At 41.1% G+C, this 22,885-nt stretch overlaps 2 protein-coding genes across 5 annotated transcripts in view; one reads left to right on the top strand and one right to left on the bottom strand.

Moving 5' to 3' along the window:
* COL4A6 (collagen type IV alpha 6 chain) overlaps positions 1 to 15,692 on the bottom strand; it is a 117,330-nt gene extending 101,638 nt beyond the window's left edge. The window contains exons 1-2 of one of the 2 annotated variants that reach the window (XM_051786951.1): positions 15,301 to 15,692; positions 14,905 to 14,953 (exon numbers count right to left, since the gene is read on the bottom strand). In XM_051786951.1, coding sequence (XP_051642911.1) covers positions 14,905 to 14,953; positions 15,301 to 15,680 — 429 coding nt within the window. In that variant the 5' untranslated portion in view covers positions 15,681 to 15,692. Of the gene's footprint in view, positions 1 to 14,904; positions 14,954 to 15,034 lie in introns of both variants that reach the window. The other variant, XM_051786960.1, reaches the window with a different exon arrangement.
* The window catches only part of COL4A5 (collagen type IV alpha 5 chain), an 80,799-nt gene continuing 73,570 nt past the window's right edge, over positions 15,657 to 22,885 (top strand). For 2 of the 3 annotated variants that reach the window (XR_007904450.1, XM_051786974.1), the window contains exon 1: positions 15,660 to 15,869. Coding sequence is in view for 2 of the 3 variants with exons in the window: in XM_051786974.1 (XP_051642934.1) it covers positions 15,777 to 15,869 (93 nt within the window). In the remaining variant the exon portion in view is untranslated. Of the gene's footprint in view, positions 15,870 to 22,885 lie in introns of all 3 variants that reach the window. The other variant, XM_051786992.1, reaches the window with a different exon arrangement.

The following is a 22,885-nucleotide window of genomic DNA, read 5'->3' as shown; positions in this document are numbered from 1 at the left end:
AATGTTAATCTTACCCAAGGATTACAACCCTGATTAATTTTTCAGTTTGTAATGTAATGTTCCTAGAGTGAACACCGATATGTTCTTTCTGGTTTGACCGGGGCGGATTTTACCTCAGTATATGAAATAATTTGATGTCTTCTGGAGAGTTAATGTTTCTGTTGTCTCAAGGAAGAGAAGAGAATGATCCCTTTGGATTGTTGATCATTGACTCAAAAGATTTATGATCTGAGCTATCACATCAACAATCAGTTTAACAATAAAATGCTGTTGCAGAAAGGTTCCTTTTTTATGGTCTCTATTTTCATGCCAGCAGCATAAAGCACAGCTGTGCTCTGAGCTCACCATCCTGCCACAGGACTGAGAAAGAACAGTTTCGGGAGCAATGACAATTGTTTCCAAGACTTTCCTCAGCCAGATAATTATCAACACCCTCCTACTGCAGTAAGTGATTTTAAATCAAAATCAGGCTTGAACCTCCACTTCTATACCCCAGAACAACATTTAACTCAGGTATTCTCTAGGTTTTAAGAGGCAGAGGAGCTGCCACCCTTAACCAGAATGAATATCAGAGGAAGCTGTGTGTACACAGTTCCTTAAACAGCAGCAGCGCAATTCTACGGTTGGTGTGATGAGACTGCCCCTTGCTGAGCAGTATTTTCCCAGGATTTCTTTAGGTTTTGCATGTATCTGGCAGGTTGCAAATCTTTTGAAGTAGGGATTGTGTTTCAAGTCTGATTTTTCATATAGGAGAGCACAGCAGGGTCAGATGTGCTGACCCGAGTTCACAGGTGTGAGCGTTACAGATGTAGCAATAAAAACCTGAGAAGGTTCACGACTCCACAAAGTGATCTTTCAGAGAAAAAGATGCTGTGTGCACATGAAGGTACTTTAATCTCGCAGATTTTTAACAAAGTTGATATAAGTAGTACCTGAAGATTCCTTTTGAAATGTGAAATCTGAATAAAATTGTGTGCTCTGGGCTTCTAGTAAGTGCTGGATTTCCTTCTTCTAACCACAAGAAAAACAACTCACAGCTATCTGTACTCCCACACTCATCACACAGACCAACTTCTGCTGGGATAGGCACAAGACCTACAGATGCAGTGGGAGAAATACAATCGGAGCTAAAAGTTCAACCTCTGAAGTGATGCAAACATTAACTTCCAACCTCCCCCCCACCAGAGGCAAACAGCAATTTCCCACTGCAGAGCAGGGGCTGCACATTGTACACCCTGACACCCTGCGGACTCCTCTGTGGGACGGAACACATTAATAAGGGCAAAAGGTTATTTTCCAGCAAAGTTTGTAAATTAAATTCTATAGAAAACCAAACAAAAGGTTACATGAGTGTTCACTTATCCATGAGCAGTGAAAATATTTCATTTCAGATTTTGCAATGTGTCCTAACAATGGCAGCTCATACACCGCAGGTACTCTGCAAACTAGGCTAAATTAATTAATATCAAATTTCAGCCAAATGTACTGACCTGAGAAAGGTTTCAAATTAGTTTTTTCACTAAATGAATTTTGGTTAAGACCTTTGATAACAAACAGTACAGAAAGAGTAACTGAAAGGAAGAACACACTTTATTTGATTACTTTTAAAGCATATAGGCTTGCAAAGTGGTGCAAACAGAAAATAAAGAATGGACTAGGAAGTTACCTAATTTATTTAGTTAGATAAGTTATTTTAAGGTATAAGTTGTCTAACTCATTTGGATTTAAACCAGCTACAGAAATATTCCCTGCCTCACACTGAACACCTTACACTTCTTGTGTTGGAGGTGTGGAAATTTGCATCAAATTATACATTAAACTGCAAAAAGGGACAGGGCAGAGTCTTGCTGAGGACCCATCAGCAACAGCTGCCCTCCTTTTTCCCTGCAGACACATCACCCACATGCAGGGCACAGGCACAGCCTCCTGCTAGGGAATGGCAACAGCAAACAGGATTACTGGCCCTGGCAGGCTTCTCTGCTGGAGGTTCTCACTCCATTTAACAGCTTTTCTCCTCCCACAAACTTCAGCTCATCCAGAAATGTAAAACAATATTTAGAGCAAGTGCAATCAATTACTGTCATTTAAAAGCTGTGCTTTGTTCTGAACACTTAACTGTGTCCAGTGTGCATCAAACATGACATAACCAACACAGCAGATCCTGCAGGCCAAAAAAGGATGATTTATATATTTTTTTCTGACTCTTTAACCCAGACCTTTCTAAACAAACCTCCACCCAGCTTGTCAGAGATCCTGACTCCCAACACCTCCAGGTGCCAATTGCTTCATACAGAGATGCAAGAAACCCCACAGCTGACAGGTCTGAGATAACCCAGCCTCAGGAAAACTGCCTCCTGATTTCCTCACCCCTGCTGAAGCCAAACATCCAGATGTTACATAACAGGTCTCTCCAGTCAAGCACCTGACTCATAAGCTGTGGAAGAAAACCTGAGACCTCTAGGATCTTATTTTTTTTCTCCTGGTTTCCTCAACTTTTGTCTAAGATTTAGGGAGAGAAACTGGTATTCTATTTTAAATATAAAAAATTAGCATGTACTACCGTTAAAAGAATAGTAAGGCTACTACAGTTAAGAATTGTGAAGTCCTTGGTGCTTTTAAGCCAGACCTTCTCATAATACTTCAAGAAAAAAATGTGGTATCACCTGTATCCCCATACAAAATACCACACTAGCTATGTTTTTATTTACATTATGCTTTCATAACTTGAATAGAATAAAGTAACACCAACTTTGTTCTGTTGCTTTACATAGATGCTATTTGTTTGGTCCTGTCTAGGCTTTTACGTGGTACTAATTTCTAACCAGCCTTGTGGCACCTGAGTGGAATATATGTAAGGAAAAGAACAAGATTTAAGTCTTTAGTTTTGTGAAATTAAAACTGAAATTCGAAGTTGCACTGAGATCAGTTTTTATAAAACACATATTTTGTATGTTTTTATCATCATTCTCTATTCATACATATTAGCAGAGTGAGTAGATTAGTCATGAAAATCAAGAAAGAAAAATATTTGTATTTTCTTAGGAACTTGAGGAAAACACAAACAAGCACACATCCAACTCCTCCTCTAAATTTCTTTCAGTGTTACCAACAGTCACCTGTTTTATAGTATACCTTGATAAACAGACATACAAACCACTGGGAGTAGCTTATGCATGATTATTTTACAGATAGCTACAAACACGGTTTGGAGCATTTAAGAAAGTTACATGAAGCCATTCATCGAGTTATACTGAGAATAGAATCCAGGTTTCCTTACTACTTATGCTAAAAGTCCTCATGTTTTATCTACAAAATACTAGCTTCCTGCCCTAACCATAAAATACCTGACAGAAGTCAATATCCTGCTACAGTTCCATGATATCATCACACAGGAATTTGTGATTTCGGGCTTATCAAGAGCAAGAGGCTGCAGTGGCTACAAACCCAGCAAGCACAGTAAATGTCACAACTCTGCCAAGTAACTGAATGAACTGTGGTGGTCTCATCTTACAGAGATAAACTGGTTCCAAACAGAATTTGAATTACGTTCCCATAGTAGTTTTATGATGAACTTAATTAATGGAAAGGGTTTGGTGCTTCTGTGCAACTTTTTCAAGCTACAAGTTGATACTAGTGCTACTTTGATACAGTGTGAGGAAACATCTAAATAATCAGGCTTAAGATGCCACTGACATTTGATATGTAAGGAAAATGAGGATTACTCATGCCAGACACTAAATAAAATTCCCAAAGAAACTGAGGCCCCCAATGACATACTATGTAAGGTACAGACCAAATTCTCAGTGACCTCAGTTAAACACAATAGCCCAGAGCACACCTGACAGCAGTGAGTGCTTTTCAATCATTTCTACCTTTCTTACATTTGCATCCACAACTTTTAAGGGTCTTACAAAACACTTTTACTGCCTATCTAGAAAAGTGAAAGGAAAAAGGAAACGATATCCATTATTTTAAAATCAAAGAAAAGTCACAATATTCTTCATAAAGATTAATCCTGCTCTTCTTTTTTTAGAACAAAACCATGCAGATAAGGAAGTGTTGTAAATCTGAGATCTGTAAGCTGCTGGGCTGCAGAAGGGCCCCTCTGAACAAGTATGTCATGGAGCTAGCCTGTACCTGTGTCTCACTGCACATTCCTCTGGCAAAGGAATTTAGTCCTGAAACCTGGTACCCCTCTGCCCTCCTCTGAGTGAGCTCATAATACCGGAATGAAGAGGAGGGAAATAACTTTCTCACTGGAATTTCTTTAATGGAAATTATAAGAACACATCTTGATGAAATAGATGCTGGAAGTGTTTTGCCTGGCTGTTCTGACACACACAGAACACTTGTTATTATATATAGAAAACATAGAACTACCTCAGCAAAATTTATCCCTGGTAAATTCAGTGTTATCATATAATCCAAACAAAATCCATAGCCAGAATCACTGCACAAAGGTGCCTGGGTTGACAGTCTTCTGTGCAGGGAAAACTGTAAAACAATCATTCCAGATCTGGACAGTAACTCAGCCAAACAACAAAAAAAAACAAACCCAAAGCTTCATTACTTTCATCATTTCACTAGTTTCACAAGCTGAGAGGTAAGAAAGAAAGGAGAAATGGATCTGGAAAGCTACAGTCAGCTGCAGAACACTTCTGGTAATTGCAGCTCAGAAAGAAAATTATTAAATTCCTATTACTAAGTTTGGAAATGAAAAAAACCAAACCACTTGTTCGCTGAAAGTTGCACAATATCTACTGTTTTATGAATCAGACTTCTGTTAAAAAAACCAAAAAATCAACCCATTTTTTTTTACCATAGCTTTAGTTTACTTCTATCCAAAATACTTGGTAAACGCTTTGGTTTGTGGTTCATAAAGTATCCTTGAATTGAGTTGAAAAGTTATAGTAACACTGAAGATCTGATATAAACATTAATTAATTCTTCTCTACTACTCTCAGACTGTAGTTAAGACTCACTAGCTGGTTTTTAATCCCTGCCACTCCTCTCTGAAAGACGTGCAGAACTTGGCTGGATAGCACAAAGCTGGAAGATAAAAACCAACCACATTCTTAGGGAACTTCACAGTCTCATGCTAGAAAAAGTCTCATGCTAGCCCATAAAGAAAATGCAGTTGAATGGAGAGCCTTTAAGCAGCCATAATCAACATTTTACAGTTTCGTGCCTTATTTGTTAGAGGTTCAAGCCTTCAAGATCTCCAAAGGCAGATTGTACAAGTCATCTCATTTAGAGAGGAGCCTTAGGGCACACAAAGCACCCGGTGCAACAGTTCAAAGAAGCAAAACTTGCTGCATGACTTGGGGCAAAGCTTTCTTCACACATGCAGGGCAGTAACACCAGTACTTAGCCTGGCAGGGTGGAAGGACACCTGCAAATCGCTACCAGGGGTGAAAGACAACACAGTAATGCAACCAGTGATTATGTATTTTAGACTAAAAATTGCAACATGTTTCTTCGTATTATGCAAGGAAACGGTGTGAAATGTATGTCCACGATAAATGAACCCTACAGAAGGGACAAAACAGACCAAATGTTGTTGCTTGTGAACATGCCTGTCACAAGGCATTTCAGGATTTGACCTATCCTGCAAATCTCAGCCCTCAGGAGGGCATGCAAACACATTTTACCCTCAATGAAAAACGTGCTCGGACACATTAAAAGATGTTCTGACCCAGACCTCGGTTTCTACAGTCACAGAAAAGCAGTCTTTGCAGAACCTCCGAGGTGATTTTCCAACCACATTCTTAGGGAACAGATTACTTGAGGTATGGGAGGCCCTGAGCTCCCAGAGACCCCGCTGGGGGCTCTCCACACCCCACATGCTCCAGGGCCAATACATTCACATGGAAATTGCACCACTGAGAGATACGGGTCAAACCACAGTTTGGAGCTCACTCTAATTATCTAGGCAGATTTTGGTTTAATCCTAACAAGATTATACATTCAGAGAGATTAAGGTTGTTAAAAGTACCACAGAGCAAACCATATAATCACTACCTTCAAGAAACCATCTAAAGTATTCCGTTTATGGTCACCAACTCATTTAACTTTAAAACCTCTGTGGACCTCTGTGGTATTCAAAGAGTATTTTCTGTATCTATTTGTGGTAAAAGTAGGCTAAGCATCTGACATTTGCTTTGGTGACTAGAACACATTTGTTACAGGAGTGGTTTGAAAGCTTCTTCCTTTCAACACCATATTAACATATTTTCTCTATATTGTTCTTAAGTTTACATCTTGGACCTCTTCAAGTCACAGCAAAAAGCCAAGTACCATCTGTAGAAAGAGATTTCACAGTCTGTTTCCAGTTTAAGCCAAAACTACTTTATTAGGTTAAAAATGCACTACTCTTCCTTTGCAAAAATGATCATATAAAGCTTACAGGAAGCGATAGCTGTTAAAAACTGTGGTTTTGATGAAAACAGAAAACTTTTGCTAAGTAGCAAGCAATGCATTTGGGTTACACCTATTTCCATAGTGAAAGTAAAGAGAATATGCATTTCAAAAGTACACCAGAAATAAAGCACCTTACTTTTGGCACCCAGGGCTTATTGGAAATCACCTCAGTCATGAACACAAGACTGAGACTCACCACACTTTTATCTTTCCTGTTAACAAAGATTCAGCATGTTCCATGCAAAATGCTATATGCACTGTGCAGTGCAAAACAGGACCTGCCAACCTCACCTTCCAGCTGAATCCACACTCCACATGTGCTGCACTTCATAGAAAAGGCAAAGATACCTTCATTTTACAGATAATGTTCCAACTTTCAACCCCTCACACACACACACTTTGATGACAGTCTAAAACCTCAAAAGGAGGGCTGAGGCTGAAAGCCTACAGGTTCCTTTTATGGAAAAGTCTGAAGACTACTATAAATTCTTAATTTCCCAAGCTTGCTTTTTGCTCCTGCAGGCTATGTTCTTCCAGTTCAGTTACACCCTGCTTTGTGGATAGCTTTAATCATCTAAGTACAATAAGTGATTCACCCTCCTATTGTTTTGATGTGTTTCCACCATAGTAGTAGCATTAATGCCAAATTGCTTTTAAAAAATTAAATAAATATATTACACAGAGCAAGTGATACCTGCACACTCCTCCACAGCAGAGGTTTGACTGATATAAGAAGAACTATTAGACCTTTAAAATGGTCCTGATTCTCTTTGGCTCTTTCTCATGTTATTCACTGTGTCAATTCATCTATTTAACTTTTTTACAGTAATGACATGAGTTTATATATATTTCAAAATATATTTTATTCTGAAAAATTGACTTGCCAGCTTATGAATTCTAAACAAACTTTAACAATAAAGTATTAAGAGTAATAGATTCATCACTTATAATTATATCATTTTCTAGGGAATCTTTTTTGGTTTAAGACTTCTTTTCAGAACTAGACATTATTTCATGTCCATGGAAAGATACCTTACTACTTGTGAGGGCAGGATCTTAATAGAAAATATTATCTTCAATGATTCAAATAACAGGATAAGGAACATAAGCTGATTTGAAAACACTAATGCAATGAGAACAGGTAAGGTACATGCAGTAATTAAAAAAAGTCAGGAAAAGACAAAGCAATGACTTGATGCTATTTAAAGCTTTAAAATTATGCTACTAGCAAAAAATAAAGCTGGTAACATTTAATTTGCAGAGATTTTAAGAAGCACAACAGCATTTTTGACTCCATTTCTTGCTTAATTGCACTTTCCTTTTCCTCTCTACTTTTGAGGTCAAAACCGACCCCTTCAAACAGTGCTATAAATTCATTTATGCAGTTGGCTTTCAGCTGACTCTGTACAAACATTTCTATCCCAATCTCTAGAAAGCTGCAGGTTTTGATCTGTCAGCCAAAAAACTATGCTAAGGTGCTGTTGCTACCTTGTTTCCAACCTCTTTCACCTTCAATGGAAACGGAAAAATGACAAATATGCAAAACTGAAGGAAAATTAAATCTTAGTCTCATATCTTATAGAAACCTTGAGGTATTGCCTTTTCTAGGGAGTTCTCGATTAGGCTAGATACAACACTTAGATGATGGTTAGATTTTACCTGTGTTACACATCACACTAGGGTCTTGCCAAGTGCTTGTGTCAAGGACGGAATCGTTTGTTCCTATTACTAATGGGGAAAGCAATGAACATGAGGTGCAACCCTCTGGAGCAGATTTGTGCAAGAGAGATTCCTGGGTAACAGGCACTGACATGTCCTCACTGCTGCTGGAGTGAGGCATCAGAGAAAGCAGTGCAGGATTAACAATCCTGGCAGCCTCCCCGAGTGCTAAAGCACAAAGGAGAGCCAGGAAGGCAGAGGAGCTCAGGAGCACGTTGAGGCAGGGGCTGGAGGCTGTACAAAGTACAGTAAATTCCAGCCAGATGGGAGAAAATAGACCAGGGAGTGAGTAAGGCAAACTCAGAGTACAGTAGCTATGGACACCTTGGGGGACTGAAGCAAATCAGCCCCACTTGGTTCACAGCGTTGATTCTCTCAGTATTAAAGTAACCAAGTGAGCAGAGACTGTGCAAACTGAAGGTGCTGGTTTAGTGGCCCAACAAGGTTGACACAGCCAAAGCTAATCAAAATCCTGCAGAAATAACAAGAAGGAAAGCACAGACCTAAGGGATCTTTGCAGCTCTGTATTCATTTGGGTACAAGCAGAATCAGAGGGCCAGCAGTCAGCTCTGACCAGCATGAACTGTTAAAAAAACGTGGCAAAGAAGCCAGCAAAGAAGCAGATCCATGGAACAGTTCCCTTGGCTTGGTATTATTTTCACCTCATTGTGTTTCCTCAAACCTGAGAGAAGAGGAAACAATTCTAAAAAGATGAACTTGAACATAAGTAGTAAGATTATTGTCAACAACTTTTGAAAGTAGAAAGTTAAACACAGTACTGGAAACTGCAGCAACACGACTTCCATATAAATCACACCAACAGAGAAGGGGAAGTTGTATAGAAAAACCCAAGGTAGGTTGAACTGCAGGAAATTTGTGCAAAAAGCACAGGAACGAGTTATTTACTTTCCCCAAGTATTTTCAGATTTATTGCCCACACCTCCAAATTCCCTTTTTGCAAGGAACAGGTAATGAGAACTGCATAATTCCACTCTAAATGCTCTTTCTGTTCAGACATGTAAATGGAAATAAGTATGTTAAAGCTCAGCTAGGGTTTATAGCCTTCCCAGGAGAGTGAGCGCCTTATTGGGCTATGGAGATATTTTGAAAGAAAAGAAAATAAATAAAAAAAGACAAATAATTTTAAAAAAAAGAGAGAACTAAAAAACCAACCACCTAAGGAAATTAATCATTATCCATAGAGGGGCACACAAACCCACTTCTCAGGGAAGAGAGAAGGTCAAGTACATCAAGAATTCTGGCAGGAAAGACTTTTTCATCTATATCTATCATGACTTCATGATCACCTCAAAATACTATTACACCCCTCTACAGTATAAGAATACCTTTTCCTCCCAGAAGGAATATCTTCCTTTTATTATTTTGAGGTACCTAAAGACTTGCCCTAAAAAGAACTGATAATTCCCAAAAAGTCACTGACAAAAGGGTAAAACTGGCTGGCATCTCTGAAATATGTTCCTGTTTCCTCAGCACTGTTTAATACAGAATCATGAGCTTTGCAGTGTTTGTAGCAATCTCAGTGAAAGATGCTCAAAAACCAGGTGGGTCATATTTCCTGATACATAACCAAAGCTGTCTGACAAGAGACTAGTTGGATATCTACTCTTAATGCTCCAGTGAGCACTCAGTTAGGAGTAAAAGTACTTGCAGAAGCAATAGAGTATCTGTATGATTAGGAAATTGCTTCTGGATCAATTATGCTCTTTCCAAAAAACACTGCAGCTTCCTATGGTTCAAAAAAAAAAATCCAATTAAACACCAAATGCTGGCAATACATTGACAACCTTGCCTGAACAGATGCTGTGTCTCTGGGAGTATGGGATACCAAGGAATTCTTTTCTTCCTGTACAAGTCAGGAGTTACCAGTCCTCTTCCTGAAGCAGTTCTATGTCTACAAATGGAGTATGACTAGCATACAAAAATTAAACAAGAAAGAGGCAGACTTAAGACCTCATTGAGTTCAGTATTTGCAAGCCAGAGCCATTTTACCAGCACAAATTTTTTTGCACTCTGTAACATTCTCATAATATCTGTAAACATCAGCATGTTACTGCAGCTACCCCAGAAGGAAGAGTTAGTAAGAGACAAGGTACCAGGACCTTACTGGTGTGGAGAGTCTCTACAGCAAGACTGGACAAAGGGTGGAGAAGCCCCACCACAAAAGGCCCTGCCTACTTTAGGGACACCACCATGACTTACTAACAGCAGCTCTTAAGCCAAGGGAACACAGTGGCTGGCAGTGAAGCTGGCTTGTGTCCAGAAGGGGAAATAAAATGCTTCTTCAGGTAACACAGTGCTTCTCACACCTATAAAAAGGCAGCCACAACCTTAAATCAATAATGATATCAAAAAAGCTCTTCAGAACACAATCATATGTGTTACTCTATTTCATAGCTGCTGTAACCTGACATAGTATCTGACTGCCAAATAAACAGCCACTTTGTATGCTCAATTGTCTTCAGCACCCAGAAAATATTCAGCAAATAAACAATTATTTGTTCAGACGGGAGAGAAAGGGATAGTCAGCTTTAAATGAAAATTTCCCCTACAAGTTAACATGTCTTGGCAAGCGCTCGATAATTAGCACTGTTATGACCAATCAGCTTCTTTTTTTAGTAATTCTCATTATTTTGCTACAGAACCAGGGTATAATTCTTACTATTTTACTATAGACCTATTGCCACTCAAACTTGACCTTCACAGAATGACCATTCTCAATGCAGTACTGAATCTTCACCAAACAACCCTCCACAGCCATGCATTCTTACACATTAGAAGCCTTATCTGGTAAACAAATCCTGAGATTTAGAAGATTATGCTGGTATTTTACATTATTTCTTGAATTCTGTAGATTCCTTCCTTATACAAGCAACTTTACTATATATATTACCTCTTTCCCCATAAAGTTACAGCTGTAAAAATCAAATTACAGAAGGATTGCATACTTATAAATACTGATTAAAATGGCAAAGAAAAAGAAAACAGAACTTTATAAATACCTCTTTAATGGATAACATCATATTTGCAGAAACTGCATTGGAAAGTGTTATGATGAGAGCTGCAACTCTGTTTTAAATACCCATAATTAAACAGCTATTTTTCCCCTCTGTCAGAGACTCTGGGACAAAATTTATTTTTGGCCACTGAAAACAACAAGCTCTGTTCAATTAAGCTCATCCAGTACATATTAAAGTAAAAGATATAATGAAACATTTGTATCATAGATATAGAAACAAAACACACAGAAAACCTGGGAGACAGATAAATAAGACCACTTGTGCTAGTTTGTCATGAACGAGCAGAACTTCAGTTACTCAAAATAGAGCAGACTGCCCAGAACTGGTTTTCACACGTAGTTTTTATTTGCCTTACTTGGATACAGAAAATCTTTTGCTGAACAAGATACTAAGTGCTAAAAAAAGAGAGTGGCTCTCGTTAATCTGCACATTTATTAGCAAAAAAATGGAAGAGTTGCAATAGTACATGAAGTCCACTCATAAAATCAAGCTAACTGAACTCCATCTGAAAGCTCAGGTGTTCCAACAGAAAGTGTCTGATGGCAAGTCCTTACAGCAAGTCCTAACAGTAATTCCTTAGGACATCACATCAAAACCAGCACATATTCCAGATACACTCAACTAGCTGAACAAGGACAGGAAGGAAACAAATGAGGAGTTATCACCTCACCTGTATGCCAGGTATGCTCTCAGGGGGGCTCAGAATGACTGCTAGGACTATGATGCAGCTCAGCTGAGAGCTTTGTGAAGAGATGTGAATCTCAAATTTCATTGCAAGAGGCTGTCTCTGCGTTTTGTGACCATGTTCAGCTCATGCCCCACCTCACATATATGAGAGGAAAACCCCAAAACATCAGCAAAACTCTGATTATCTTTTAAAAAGTCCCTCTCCTAAAAACTCCATTTTGCCCTGTAGCCTGGAAAAGCCTCAGGGGAGGACAGTGATCAGCCAAGGCAAAACCCTGCCTCTCTAGCATGTCTTATCCCCCATAGTTCTGGACCAACTTTTGTCGTTTGTCTGAGTGCAATGAATGTCTCAAGGACAGTACTACAATGTTGTTTTACTTATATACAGCATTTTGTACTGACACTCCTGGCTAACTATTAATGCAAATTATTGATGATAAAAGATTGAAACCACGACTGAAGCATAGCTTCTAGAGTGACTGCAGCTGAAAGCTAGCAGGGGAAGCTCTTAGGTCACTCCCAGCAACTGGGCTACAAACGAGGTAACAGTCTCTGCAAAGTAACTGCAAGTCATCTGTGTTTTCAACATTTGGCTCAAGAAAATATAGCTAGCATTACAAGACTAATTTTGTACTGCCATTCAAAATAGATCATCATTTACACCCAGGGAAAATAATTATAAACCGAGAAATTAATTCAGATACCCTTTAAAATCCTTTTCTTACAGAAAAGGGGATGACTACACTTCATAACTGAGACCTCTGTGGCAAAGCCATCTTTGATACAACTTTATTGAAGGTGCTGGCCTGACATGTCAGCCACTGCCTACAGTAGTCCTGTCCACAGTACCATTCCTGAAGAGTGCTCAAGAACTGGAACAATATTTTATGGACATTTCCTTTACAACAGATACATTATTGAAATTGGGTTTTTTAATGAAAGAAAATATGAACAACAGTTATAAATGACACCATCTCCAGTAACAAGCAGACTGTCTCTGTGAATTGTCTTCTAGAAGTTATTACTCCTTATTAACCTAAAGCTTTAACCTCATTTTATTACCATGGTACTTCACTATGCTCTGTCACTTCAAATTATATACCAGAAGACTATTAAGAACTGTTCCAGAGATCTTGCTTTTTCTAAGAAAGCTCTGCTTACTGCAAGTTCCATCCCCAGTACTTTCTCTTAACAGCTTACTTCATGCTGGAAGGTCTTAGGATGTGTTTTTAAATCAGTGATACCAGAAAGTCATTAACCTACTACCCTATCTGAAGTTCACAAAAACAGAGTTTTAATCTTTCTTGTTGGGCATGTTTGACAGCATTTTTAATAAAAATCATTAAATCCATTAACTGCTTAGACATGCAGAGCACTAGGTATTTTAAGGACCTATTTCTGATTCTTTTTCATAGTTGTAGACTGATTACATAGCAACTAAGATTTTGACTGTTTTCTAACCCTGAAGAAAACTGTCAGACAAACTTAGAAATAGCAAGTAGATATTAATCTTATTCATCACAATAGACTTAAATTGACAGAGTCCCTTTATGGGCAATGAAAGATGTCAAGGAACTAACAGAAATCTGACTGCTTAAGAGATGTGTTTTCCAACAGACAGGAAGCAAAATCGGAGCAAACTATTTAAATTTGCTATCAGTTACATCTGCATCAATCAGGAATAATTTCACTGCCATACTGCAAGAACTTATAAAAATTACTATAAAGTGTCACACATTTGCTTCAAAGAGCCTTTAAAATATGTGCTTTATAAAAGTCATTTCCACCCAGATTCCACTATAGTAAGAACTCTCAGAAGAACAGTTCTTGGTTTTGTTAAATAAAACTCTCTAATCTTTTAATCTTTGAGAAGATTAAAGCTTGTAACTACCACCTGATCAGGATGATGAAATTCTACTAGTGCAATTGATTATAAAAAATGCAAAACAGAATCAAGCCTTTCATATTTATGAAAAGTATAAACCCCTCTGCTATTAAAGACTTTTGAAAACATTTCTTCTCAGTTGCACAGGAAGGTTCTAATTTCTTAAAATTTTAATCAGAAGAGTAGCAAAAGCAGTAGAAAAACATTGGCTGCCAAGTCAAGAACACGTTTTAACTGGCTTTGTTAGAAATCTGTCCAAAGTTGAATTAAAATAAACTTGCTTAAAGCATATTATACTACTTCCATTAAATCACTATTGTATACTTGCTGTAAAATCCACACCACAACCATTACTGTACAATCTTAATTTACATTACAATATAACAAAGACATTTTTTTAACTGCTGACTTTACATCAGTTGGACACTTAATTTAGGCTACAGATCTTCCAAAGGACTCTTTCATTCACAAGTTGAGTGGGCTAAGAATTGCAGCATCCCAGCTGCAGAAAATCTATTATAACGCCAAAAAGAAGAAAATTATAAACATTTAAAAAGCCTGCAATCACCTACTAATCTATTTAAACATTAATTAGGAACAGCAAGAGAAAATCCATGTTTATGTCATAAAATTGTCAGATTGACAGATCATAAAGTCATTGCTTCTGTACAACAACTTGGAATTTAAAACACATTTACTAATAGTCGTGAACCTTGATACAACACTTAACAGCTTAATCCTTTAATTTCTCACGTCACTTTTACTTAGTTATGATGTGTTGTGGATTGGATCCCTCGTGAACAAGGACCTAGAGGGTCAGCTTTTAACAGAAAAGTTTGAGAAGAGGCTAAAAGAGAACGAAAGCCAGTCAGGTACAAAGTGAGACACCGATCACGCTTTCAGACACTGAAAGTTGTTACACCGCACACAGATGGTCTTTCACCCCAGTACACTTTTCAAAAACTAGTCAAAGTCGAGCGGACGAAAGGCACAAAGGGACTTCGGAGCACAGGTGTACAGCAATTAAAAAAATATCCGCGCATCTTTCCCAGGGAGCGGGGACGTGTCCATTCTCTGGCCGAAGGATGCCCAAACCCCGACAGGTTCGCCCGGGCACGTTCACCTCCAGCGAGCGCTGGACCTGCACGCACTTACCGCACTCGCCAGCTCCGCGCCCAGCCAGAGGAGCAGCAGCACCAGCGCCCTGCGGGAGGCAAAGGGACAGACAGTCACGGCGGGGCGCGGGGGCACCGCGGGGAGCGGGGGGGCAGCGCTCGGCACTCACCCTGCGCGCCCCATGGCCCGGGCAGCCCGCGGGCACGGCCGAGGAAGAGCAGGGTCCGCCGGCACTCGGGGCGGGCAGGGCACCGTGGGGCTCCTTCCCGGCGGAGCACTGAGGGTGCCCGGCCCCAAGGAGCGACTGGGCTGGAGCCACCAGCGCTGCCCGCCCGCGCTCGGTCACTACTCGCTTCCCGCGGCTCCGCAGCCCCTCCAGGCGCTCGCAGCGTGCCGGGGCAGGAAGTTCGCGCGGTGTTCGCCGAGGCGTCGCACCTGAGCGGGGCCGGGTGGGCCGGGACCGAGCGCGGGCGAGCCCCGCACCCGCCCCTCCGGAGGGGCGACCCGGCACTGCCAACAACTCCCCCTGGCCCGCACACGCACACAGAGCGGCTTCCGCTGCAGAAAATAGTCCGGGGTCCAGCTGCCCGCCCGGTGGAGGTGTGGGGCGGGGAGAGGCGGCGCCCGCCCTTGGAGCCGACAAAACCGCGGCGCCCGGGGGCAGGGCGGTGCCGGGGGACCGCGGCCCCCTCGGAGCGGAGCGGCAGCGCGCCCCACACCGCCCGCCCGCCCCCGGAGCGGAGGAATACTGTAGTCCCGGGAGGACTTGAGCCGGGAGAAGCGGGCGAGTGCGGCAGAGGGGCGGGCGCTGCCATCGGGGCGGCCGGCGGGAGCCGCCTGCAGGAGCCGCGCTGCCCCGCCGGGCTATGCCCGCGCCGCAGGGCCGGCCCCGGAGCTCCTGAGCGGGCGGGATGGAGCCGCGGTGGCGGAGCTGCAGCCTGGCCGCCGGCTGCCTGGTGCTGGTGCTGCTGGGGTGCTGGGGGCCGCAGGAGGCGGCGGCGGCGGTGAGTGCGGGGCGCCCTCCTTGTTCTCCGCGGGTGCTGCCCGGCGCCGCTGTCCCCGCCGGGCGCGGCCGCCGCGCGGAGCCTCGGGGGGAGCTTTGGAGCCTCGAGGATGGGGTGGCCGAGGGTGGGCTCCCCCTGACAGGAGCCCCGCGGCTCCTGCGGCGGGCGGGGGGTCGGCGGCGCGGCCGGGCCCCGCCGGAGGGTCTCTGGGCTCCCGCAGGTGCCGGGGCTCCCGGGCGGCCCGTCCCCGCACAAAGCCCCGCGGTGCCGTCGGGCCGGCGCTGCGCGGGACCCTCACGGCCGGGACCGCCGGCGGCTGTGGAGAGGCAGGAGAGCGAGCGGGAGTGCGGGGCGGGGGGAGCCCGGGGGAGCTTTGTGCGGGCTCTGAACCCGCTGTTCCTCCGGGACAAAGGAGGAATGATTCCCCCTTGCCTTTCCCCCTCCCCACGGGACCTCCGTGAAAAGGTGTCTGAGCTCTAGCCACTGAGCCATCACCTGCCGCCCCGAGTCGCACCTGGCCGTGGCATGTGGGCATGGCTTGCCGGAGGATACTGTGCCTCAACCTGGGGCTTAGTTTTCCCGAGGGTTGTATTTCTGCTTTCGTAAAACCCGAGCTGAGGTGCTAACGGAGATGGCAAATGCGTGCGCTGTAGCAGGGAGTGCACAGTAAACGACCTGGAGAAGAATTTTCATCTGTGTCTTTGAGAGAGAGATGCTATCCCAGCTTTCCTGGAGTGGCAGGGCCTTGAAACTGAGAGGTGGGAGAGGTGATCCCTGGCTTCAGGTTTCAAGGTATTTGACTAAGACCTCCAGCTGTTAAGGAGTGGGAAAATTAACTAAGAAGGCTGGTGCATTTCACTAAAATGCTCACACTAACTGGGTTAACTTCAGCTTTTTACAATTCCTTTCTCTTTTTGATTTTTTTTTTTTTAAGTTTACTTGGAAAGGAGAATGAGTTCAAATTGCTGTTCTTTAGGATTACTCTCTAGTTGAAAAGTCATAATATGTTAGTGATAAGTGTAGAGTACATTTCTGTGACTCCCCCCTTCCATTTTGTAGTTAGAGCTGACAAAATCTTATTTGTCTTGAACTCTCCTTTGAAGTGCATTCCTTTACAGTGAAACTTTGTAGACCTTTCATCTGCCCTCTGAAAAAGCAAAGACCAGCCATAATATACTTCCTTCCTCTTCTACTCCTCCTTCTTACTGTGCCCAGGTGGGAACCCAAGTGTAAGTGATACCAGTGTGCCACCAGTGCTTACTGCTATGGGGAACTGCCTGTCTCCACATTGTCTGTGACACCAGTTCTGCTGCTCTGCTCGGTCCCACCTCACCCCAGGCTGCCTGCCTGAACTCCCACCCCAAAGGAGGACCCAGGCAGTCCCACCTACAGGGCTTCACTGGTTTAGCAGGTGGGGTTTGAAGATGGGGAGGTTTGTGTGCATAAATGTGGCCCCTTCCTCTTTTCAGGAAAGCATCCAGGCACAGTTCCATGTGTGTGGTTGGAGGGAGTCTGTGGGGCCTGGGAGCAGGACTGTGGTGGCCATGTAGGCAGTCCCCTACCTTGGAAGAAACAATGAAAGGAGCAAAAACGATGGTGCAATTTCTGGTTCTTAACATCACCTTGTGCTGTAGCCTCTCTTTTAGGATTTGCAGTGAGCTATGATTAACTGAAGACCCAGGGGCTGATGGGGTTGGGGGAAAGAGAGAGATGCCTCTGTTCCAACCTACATAAATCCCACTGGTCTTTTGTCAGAAGGGTCTGATGGTTTTCTCAACACTTTGATGTTCTGATGTCCTTGAATTTCCTGTGATAACACTAAATTATGCTGAGCCCTATTAATGAGGATCAGCAGTTTATTCCTCCCTTTGTCAGAAAGGGTTGACTAAATGCTGTAGCAGTATTATTCACATACACTGTCTCTTCTGTGAATCTTGTTTTGGGATCCTTCGTCAGAATCCTCCCCCCAACAGGATAAATTTGGTGTGATGGCTTCATGTCATTCTGGAGTCCTTATTCAAATAATATCTGAAATTGTTATTCAACATTTTAATGCACGTTTCAAATAAAAAAGTTGTACCTTCTTTGCTCCAGCTTATTTGTAATAGTGTGATCAGTTAAGAAGTGGCAGAATATAGCTGAGAGTCACTTGCCAGTGTGCACATCATAGGGAAATCCTGGTTATTAAAAACACCCTCTGTGTTTTATACTCAAGTAGGGATGGATTTCATTGTTCTGATTTTATTGCTGGGTTTTCATAGCCCATAGTCTGAACTTGGTGAGTAGTGTATGGATCATGCTGTGCACTCTTGTGCAGACTCGTTGATGTAGAATGATAACTACTGATGAACAGTGTAAAAGTAATTGGGAGTCTGAGAATGGTTTTACTTAAGAGTGAGAAAATGAATGAGTTGGAAGATGGTGTCATCAATGTGTGAACTGATTTCAAGTCAGTGCTTAAAAAAAAGTGCTTATTTGTTGTATGCTTTCAGTAAAAGATATGAGTTCTTATGTATGTTAACAGAAATATTATTACTTAAGTGTCCTGGTGGTTTTAATATAAATAAATATAAATTTACATATATGTATATAAGCTAACTAGCTCTTTTATAAACTGATTTCCCCCCCCCCTCTCCTGGCAGGTTTACACTTGCACTGTGTTATAGAAAAAGTGACTGCAAGTTGTGACTGGGAAATCTGTTTAATTAAATAACATAAATGGGCTAGATCCTTGAATTGGGCTATCTATGAAACTCACTTGAAGTTAGTGACTGTCTGTTGACTTACAGTGAGAAGAAGTTTCCCTCATAGTTAAGGCCTAGATTTTTAACGTGTAAATAGACCTTGTCAGCCCAGAATTACTAAAAATTAAATCATTTTCAGCAATGTCTTTTTTCTTTGCCTTCCATTATAATTCCAGTCTGACTAGAAGTATAAGGCTGAAAACAGTTGTTCAAATATGGTAGGGCAGGCTGGCAAGATGGCTATTATTTGTGTTTAAGGAAGTAATGTATTATTTGTGAAAGTTCTCTAAGTTTCGTTGAGGTTTTTTTCCTTTCAAAGGTTACCATATATATAAATATGTGCTACCATGTCATTAATGACAATGTACACGATTAATAGTTAATTTTTAAGTGATGGTCAGCTGTGTTTCTCTTGTTTGTCCTAACTATTTTATTGTGGTAGTTATTATTTTCCATTTCATAACTGGCAGGGCCTCTTTCTAGTTACAAAATCTAAGTTTGTAAAAGCAGAAAGAAAGGGATGCTGGCTTTTAGGATTCAGAAAGTATTTCATCCTGAAATTCCGTGGATGTGTCTTGATTAGTCATGCACAAGACTTGGTTTTATAACATCAAGGCTCAAGCCCTTCTGCTTCCAACTTGCCATTTGTCATATGTTTTGATTTTGACCTTTCATGGCTCTTAATTAAAGACATATAGTAAAATAACATATCTCAAGTTGTGTTGTGGCATAATAAAATACAAACAAATCCAGGGAATCTGAATGAAATGGAATGTGAGAGCTATTTGGACCACAACAGAATCTTTTGCAGCTATGCATACAAAATCATTATGTATTTTAGTCATTTTTTCCACATGATGGAAATGCTGATATTTCAGTGGAACTTCCTAGGCTTTCATTTTCCCCAATGAATGAATAAATCTATTCACTGAAAGCAATTATTAGTTACCTTTTTCAAAAGAGATAGGGAAGTTTTCCTGGGACAAAGTGTTATTTAATTTATTTAACAGTAAACGTAAATTTTTGTAATGATTTTTTTTTTTCCTACTGTGAATAAGCAATGACACTGTAATGCAGTTAACTGCTCTTGGATTTACTAGAACATGTGAAAACTTTTCTGTATTATAAAACAACTGAAAACATCAATAACATCCCAGCAAATCTAATGTGCATGTTTTCAGTCTGGGGCAAAGTGGGGTATCTGCTCCACACATACAGTGAAGATACACTGTGCATTTTTACCTTTCATTCACTAAGATGCTTCCTCTTCCAGTTGTATCAGCTCTGTAAACTCTCCACTGATATCAGCACAGAACAAGATATCCAGATAACACTCGCTCACATGTTCTAGGAATAGTATTGCACAAGGGCACTGAATGAAGAGCAGCCTCTGCCACTGGTGACACCAGACAAGGTACTTTGAGAAAAGACACTTTAGGCAGAATGCTTTATCCTTTACCCTCCTGGGAAAGGTTTGCAATGCAATTAAACCTTACTTAATATCATTGGTACAGTGCAGCTTCTGAAAAAGGTGGTGTGCTGAGCATCCTGGTTGTGTAGTTGTTTGATGTGTGGAGAAAAAGCTTCGATGTAATTGAATTGAATTGTCATTAGAATAAACATAGCTGAGCTGAACAGGAAAGGATCCTGTTATAAAAAGGAATCTAATGCTTATTTTAAAAAAAATTGCTTTGCAATTGACTGAGTCTTTCTTGGAGAACTTGTGAGAGGCTGCAAGAAACAAAAACTGGGGAATGTGATCTTAATTTTAGGAGAGATGGATAAAGAGCAATTAGATAATTGCAAAGCTATATCACAGATTTTACACTTTTACTTAATCTCTTATGCTGTCAGCACAGCAGCATTCAGAATTTTAATTTTGTGATTCCCTTTTTGTGGAGGGTGTCTAATGCAGTATGTGTTTGTATATGTGTTATTTTGTTATAATGGAACAAAAGAAATAAATTGTAGTGGCAATGTAGACAGCAATTTTACTTTTTTTTACTTGAAGAGTGTTATGAGTCAGAAAGAAAGGAGCTTTACAGCTATGGATTTCAGGTCACTTGAAGGCTCTTGGTTATTGCAGCTCTGCTGTTGGATTTCTTTGTCTCCTCCAATTTGGAGGGGAAGGAAAATAGTTTAGTCTCTCAACTGTATTTTGTTTCTTTTACCTAATCTCTACAGAGAATTAAAATGTCAGAGTTGAATTTCAATCTCTTCTCACTCCTAGCACTGTAAAAGGCATCTCTCTGCAATGCATTTGGCTATCTTACTTTTGGTTCTACATTATTATCTACAAAATTATTCCTTTTATTGGGGCATAGCTGGACCTGCAGAACTGTCCTACTCTCGTCTAACATGACCCCAGCATATACTAGATAAGCTTTGCTACTGCAGCTCTGCTGAAACCCTGCTTTCTCCCCTCTTAACTTTCCCCAAGGTAAGCTAAGGTGAAAACAGGCTAATAAGTCCCTTTGCCAGTGTGTATCTGTCAGGACTTTCTGCTGAAATGTATTAAATGTGTTGTAAAGTGCGTGTTTTACAGGGCTGCCTTTAGCTTGTTAGCAAGGAGAATCTTAGTTTTAAACCACACCACTGAAAAAGAGGAGTGTTTATGTGGGTTTTTTATTACTGCTTCCTGCAGAATTTGAGTGCTTTTAGAAGCTGACTTGTACAGTCCTTGGCTGCAGCTGAGGTCTGTGTATGTGGTGGACACCCCTTCTCCAGAAGGAACAGAGATCATGGAGGAAATCCTTGATTTGCGTTAAAATGCTTCACTGGAATGAAATGAAGACTTTAATCTCTTGACATCTTTCTCTGCTGTAGAGGCTGCATCTCTCACCTCCTGGTGTTGTATTTGGAGATGTAGTTCTGTTAGATAAGATCACCTTATTGGCTCTGGAAGAAGAAATAGAGGTTTGGCTGGTCCATTTGCTGCACAGACTCGCTTGAGAGCCGTGGCAAGTAACCAGCAGAGCTGGGGGGAATGGCTTCATTTGGGAGATTGAGACTCCAGAGCCATTTGTGAGGAAGATGAAGCTTCATAGAGGCCCTTCAGCTCAGAGTGTTTGAGGAACTGCTGCTGTGACAGACATTACAGTATCTTTTTAGTACTTTTATGGAGAAAATGAAGCAGAGCTATGCAGACTTTCCTTTCTAGCCTAATTTTCAGCTTGACTGTCTTTTTATGTGGTTACTGAGCTAGACAAAAATCAGAACGTTATTACACAAAACATAAAATTTGGCTTTATTTGACAACCATAGTGCTAAAGTGAAGCAGCCTACAACATTTTACTGAGAGAAATTGGGCCCTTGTAATAGTGATGGAGTTTGAATGTTTCAAGTCATTAGAAAGATGTTTGGAATAATCAGTTGCCAATGGATGCTGTTTTTTTGCTTGCCTATGGTGCTACAGGCTGGCAATCTTTTTGCCCCTTTATCAACTCCCTCATGATACTCTTGTAGTGGGAGTTTTCTACTTTTCTGTCTTAATCTAGAAAGATGTGGCTTATGTATCCTTATTTGTAGTAAGAGGTAATTTATATCATAGTATAAATGTGTGATGCAAAACTGGTGACTTGAAATCCAGGACTGCTTAGAAGTTGCTAGGGAAATTAAGAATTATTTTGATGATATATACTGGACTTACCTGTATTTCTCCATTACTCTGCAAATCTCAAAAGTTTACAGTATATTGAGAATAGTTAATTTTATTTCTGTCTATTCTGGTTCCTATCCACTCCAACTCCTGCACTGTGGGTGAAAACAATTATGTTTGATTTTTTTGTGCTTCACCTCGTAAGCAATGAAGGCTAATCTTCCTTCATTAAGAAAGTCTGTTTATTCATAAGTTTTCAATATATTTCTATCTAACATCAGTCTGTGTCTGTTAAATACAGTGTTGATTCTTCAAAAGCAAACCTTTCTCTTTATGTACTTAAATCCCACAGGGGTCCAATAGAGAGAAAGAAAATGACCACCCTGGGCAATGAACTGCACTCTTTCTACACCTTGAATTAAAGTAGCAATTATTAAAACCCACAATTAAATTGCTTTACTTAAAGCAATGGAAACTAACGTGACTTGCAGGCAAGGCTAGACAAGCCTTCAGCTCCCAGAAAATTTGATTTCCTGACAAGAAATGCCACTGCAAAGCAGTGTTTGGGTGAAGGAGCTTATGAACTCAGTTTAAAAACCTTTTAAAAATAATCCTTTCTATGAGGCAGTGATTTTTCTCAAGTCAGCTTACTTTGAACCAACCTGTTACACAGA

Source organism: Manacus candei, unplaced genomic scaffold, assembly GCF_025592945.1.
Source record: "Manacus candei isolate 608988 ecotype Guabito, Panama unplaced genomic scaffold, ASM2559294v1 h1tg000003l, whole genome shotgun sequence".
Classification (NCBI taxonomy): domain Eukaryota; kingdom Metazoa; phylum Chordata; class Aves; order Passeriformes; family Pipridae; genus Manacus; species Manacus candei.
Note: the sequence above shows the minus strand (reverse complement) of the source record. Positions and strands in the feature narration are given on the sequence as shown.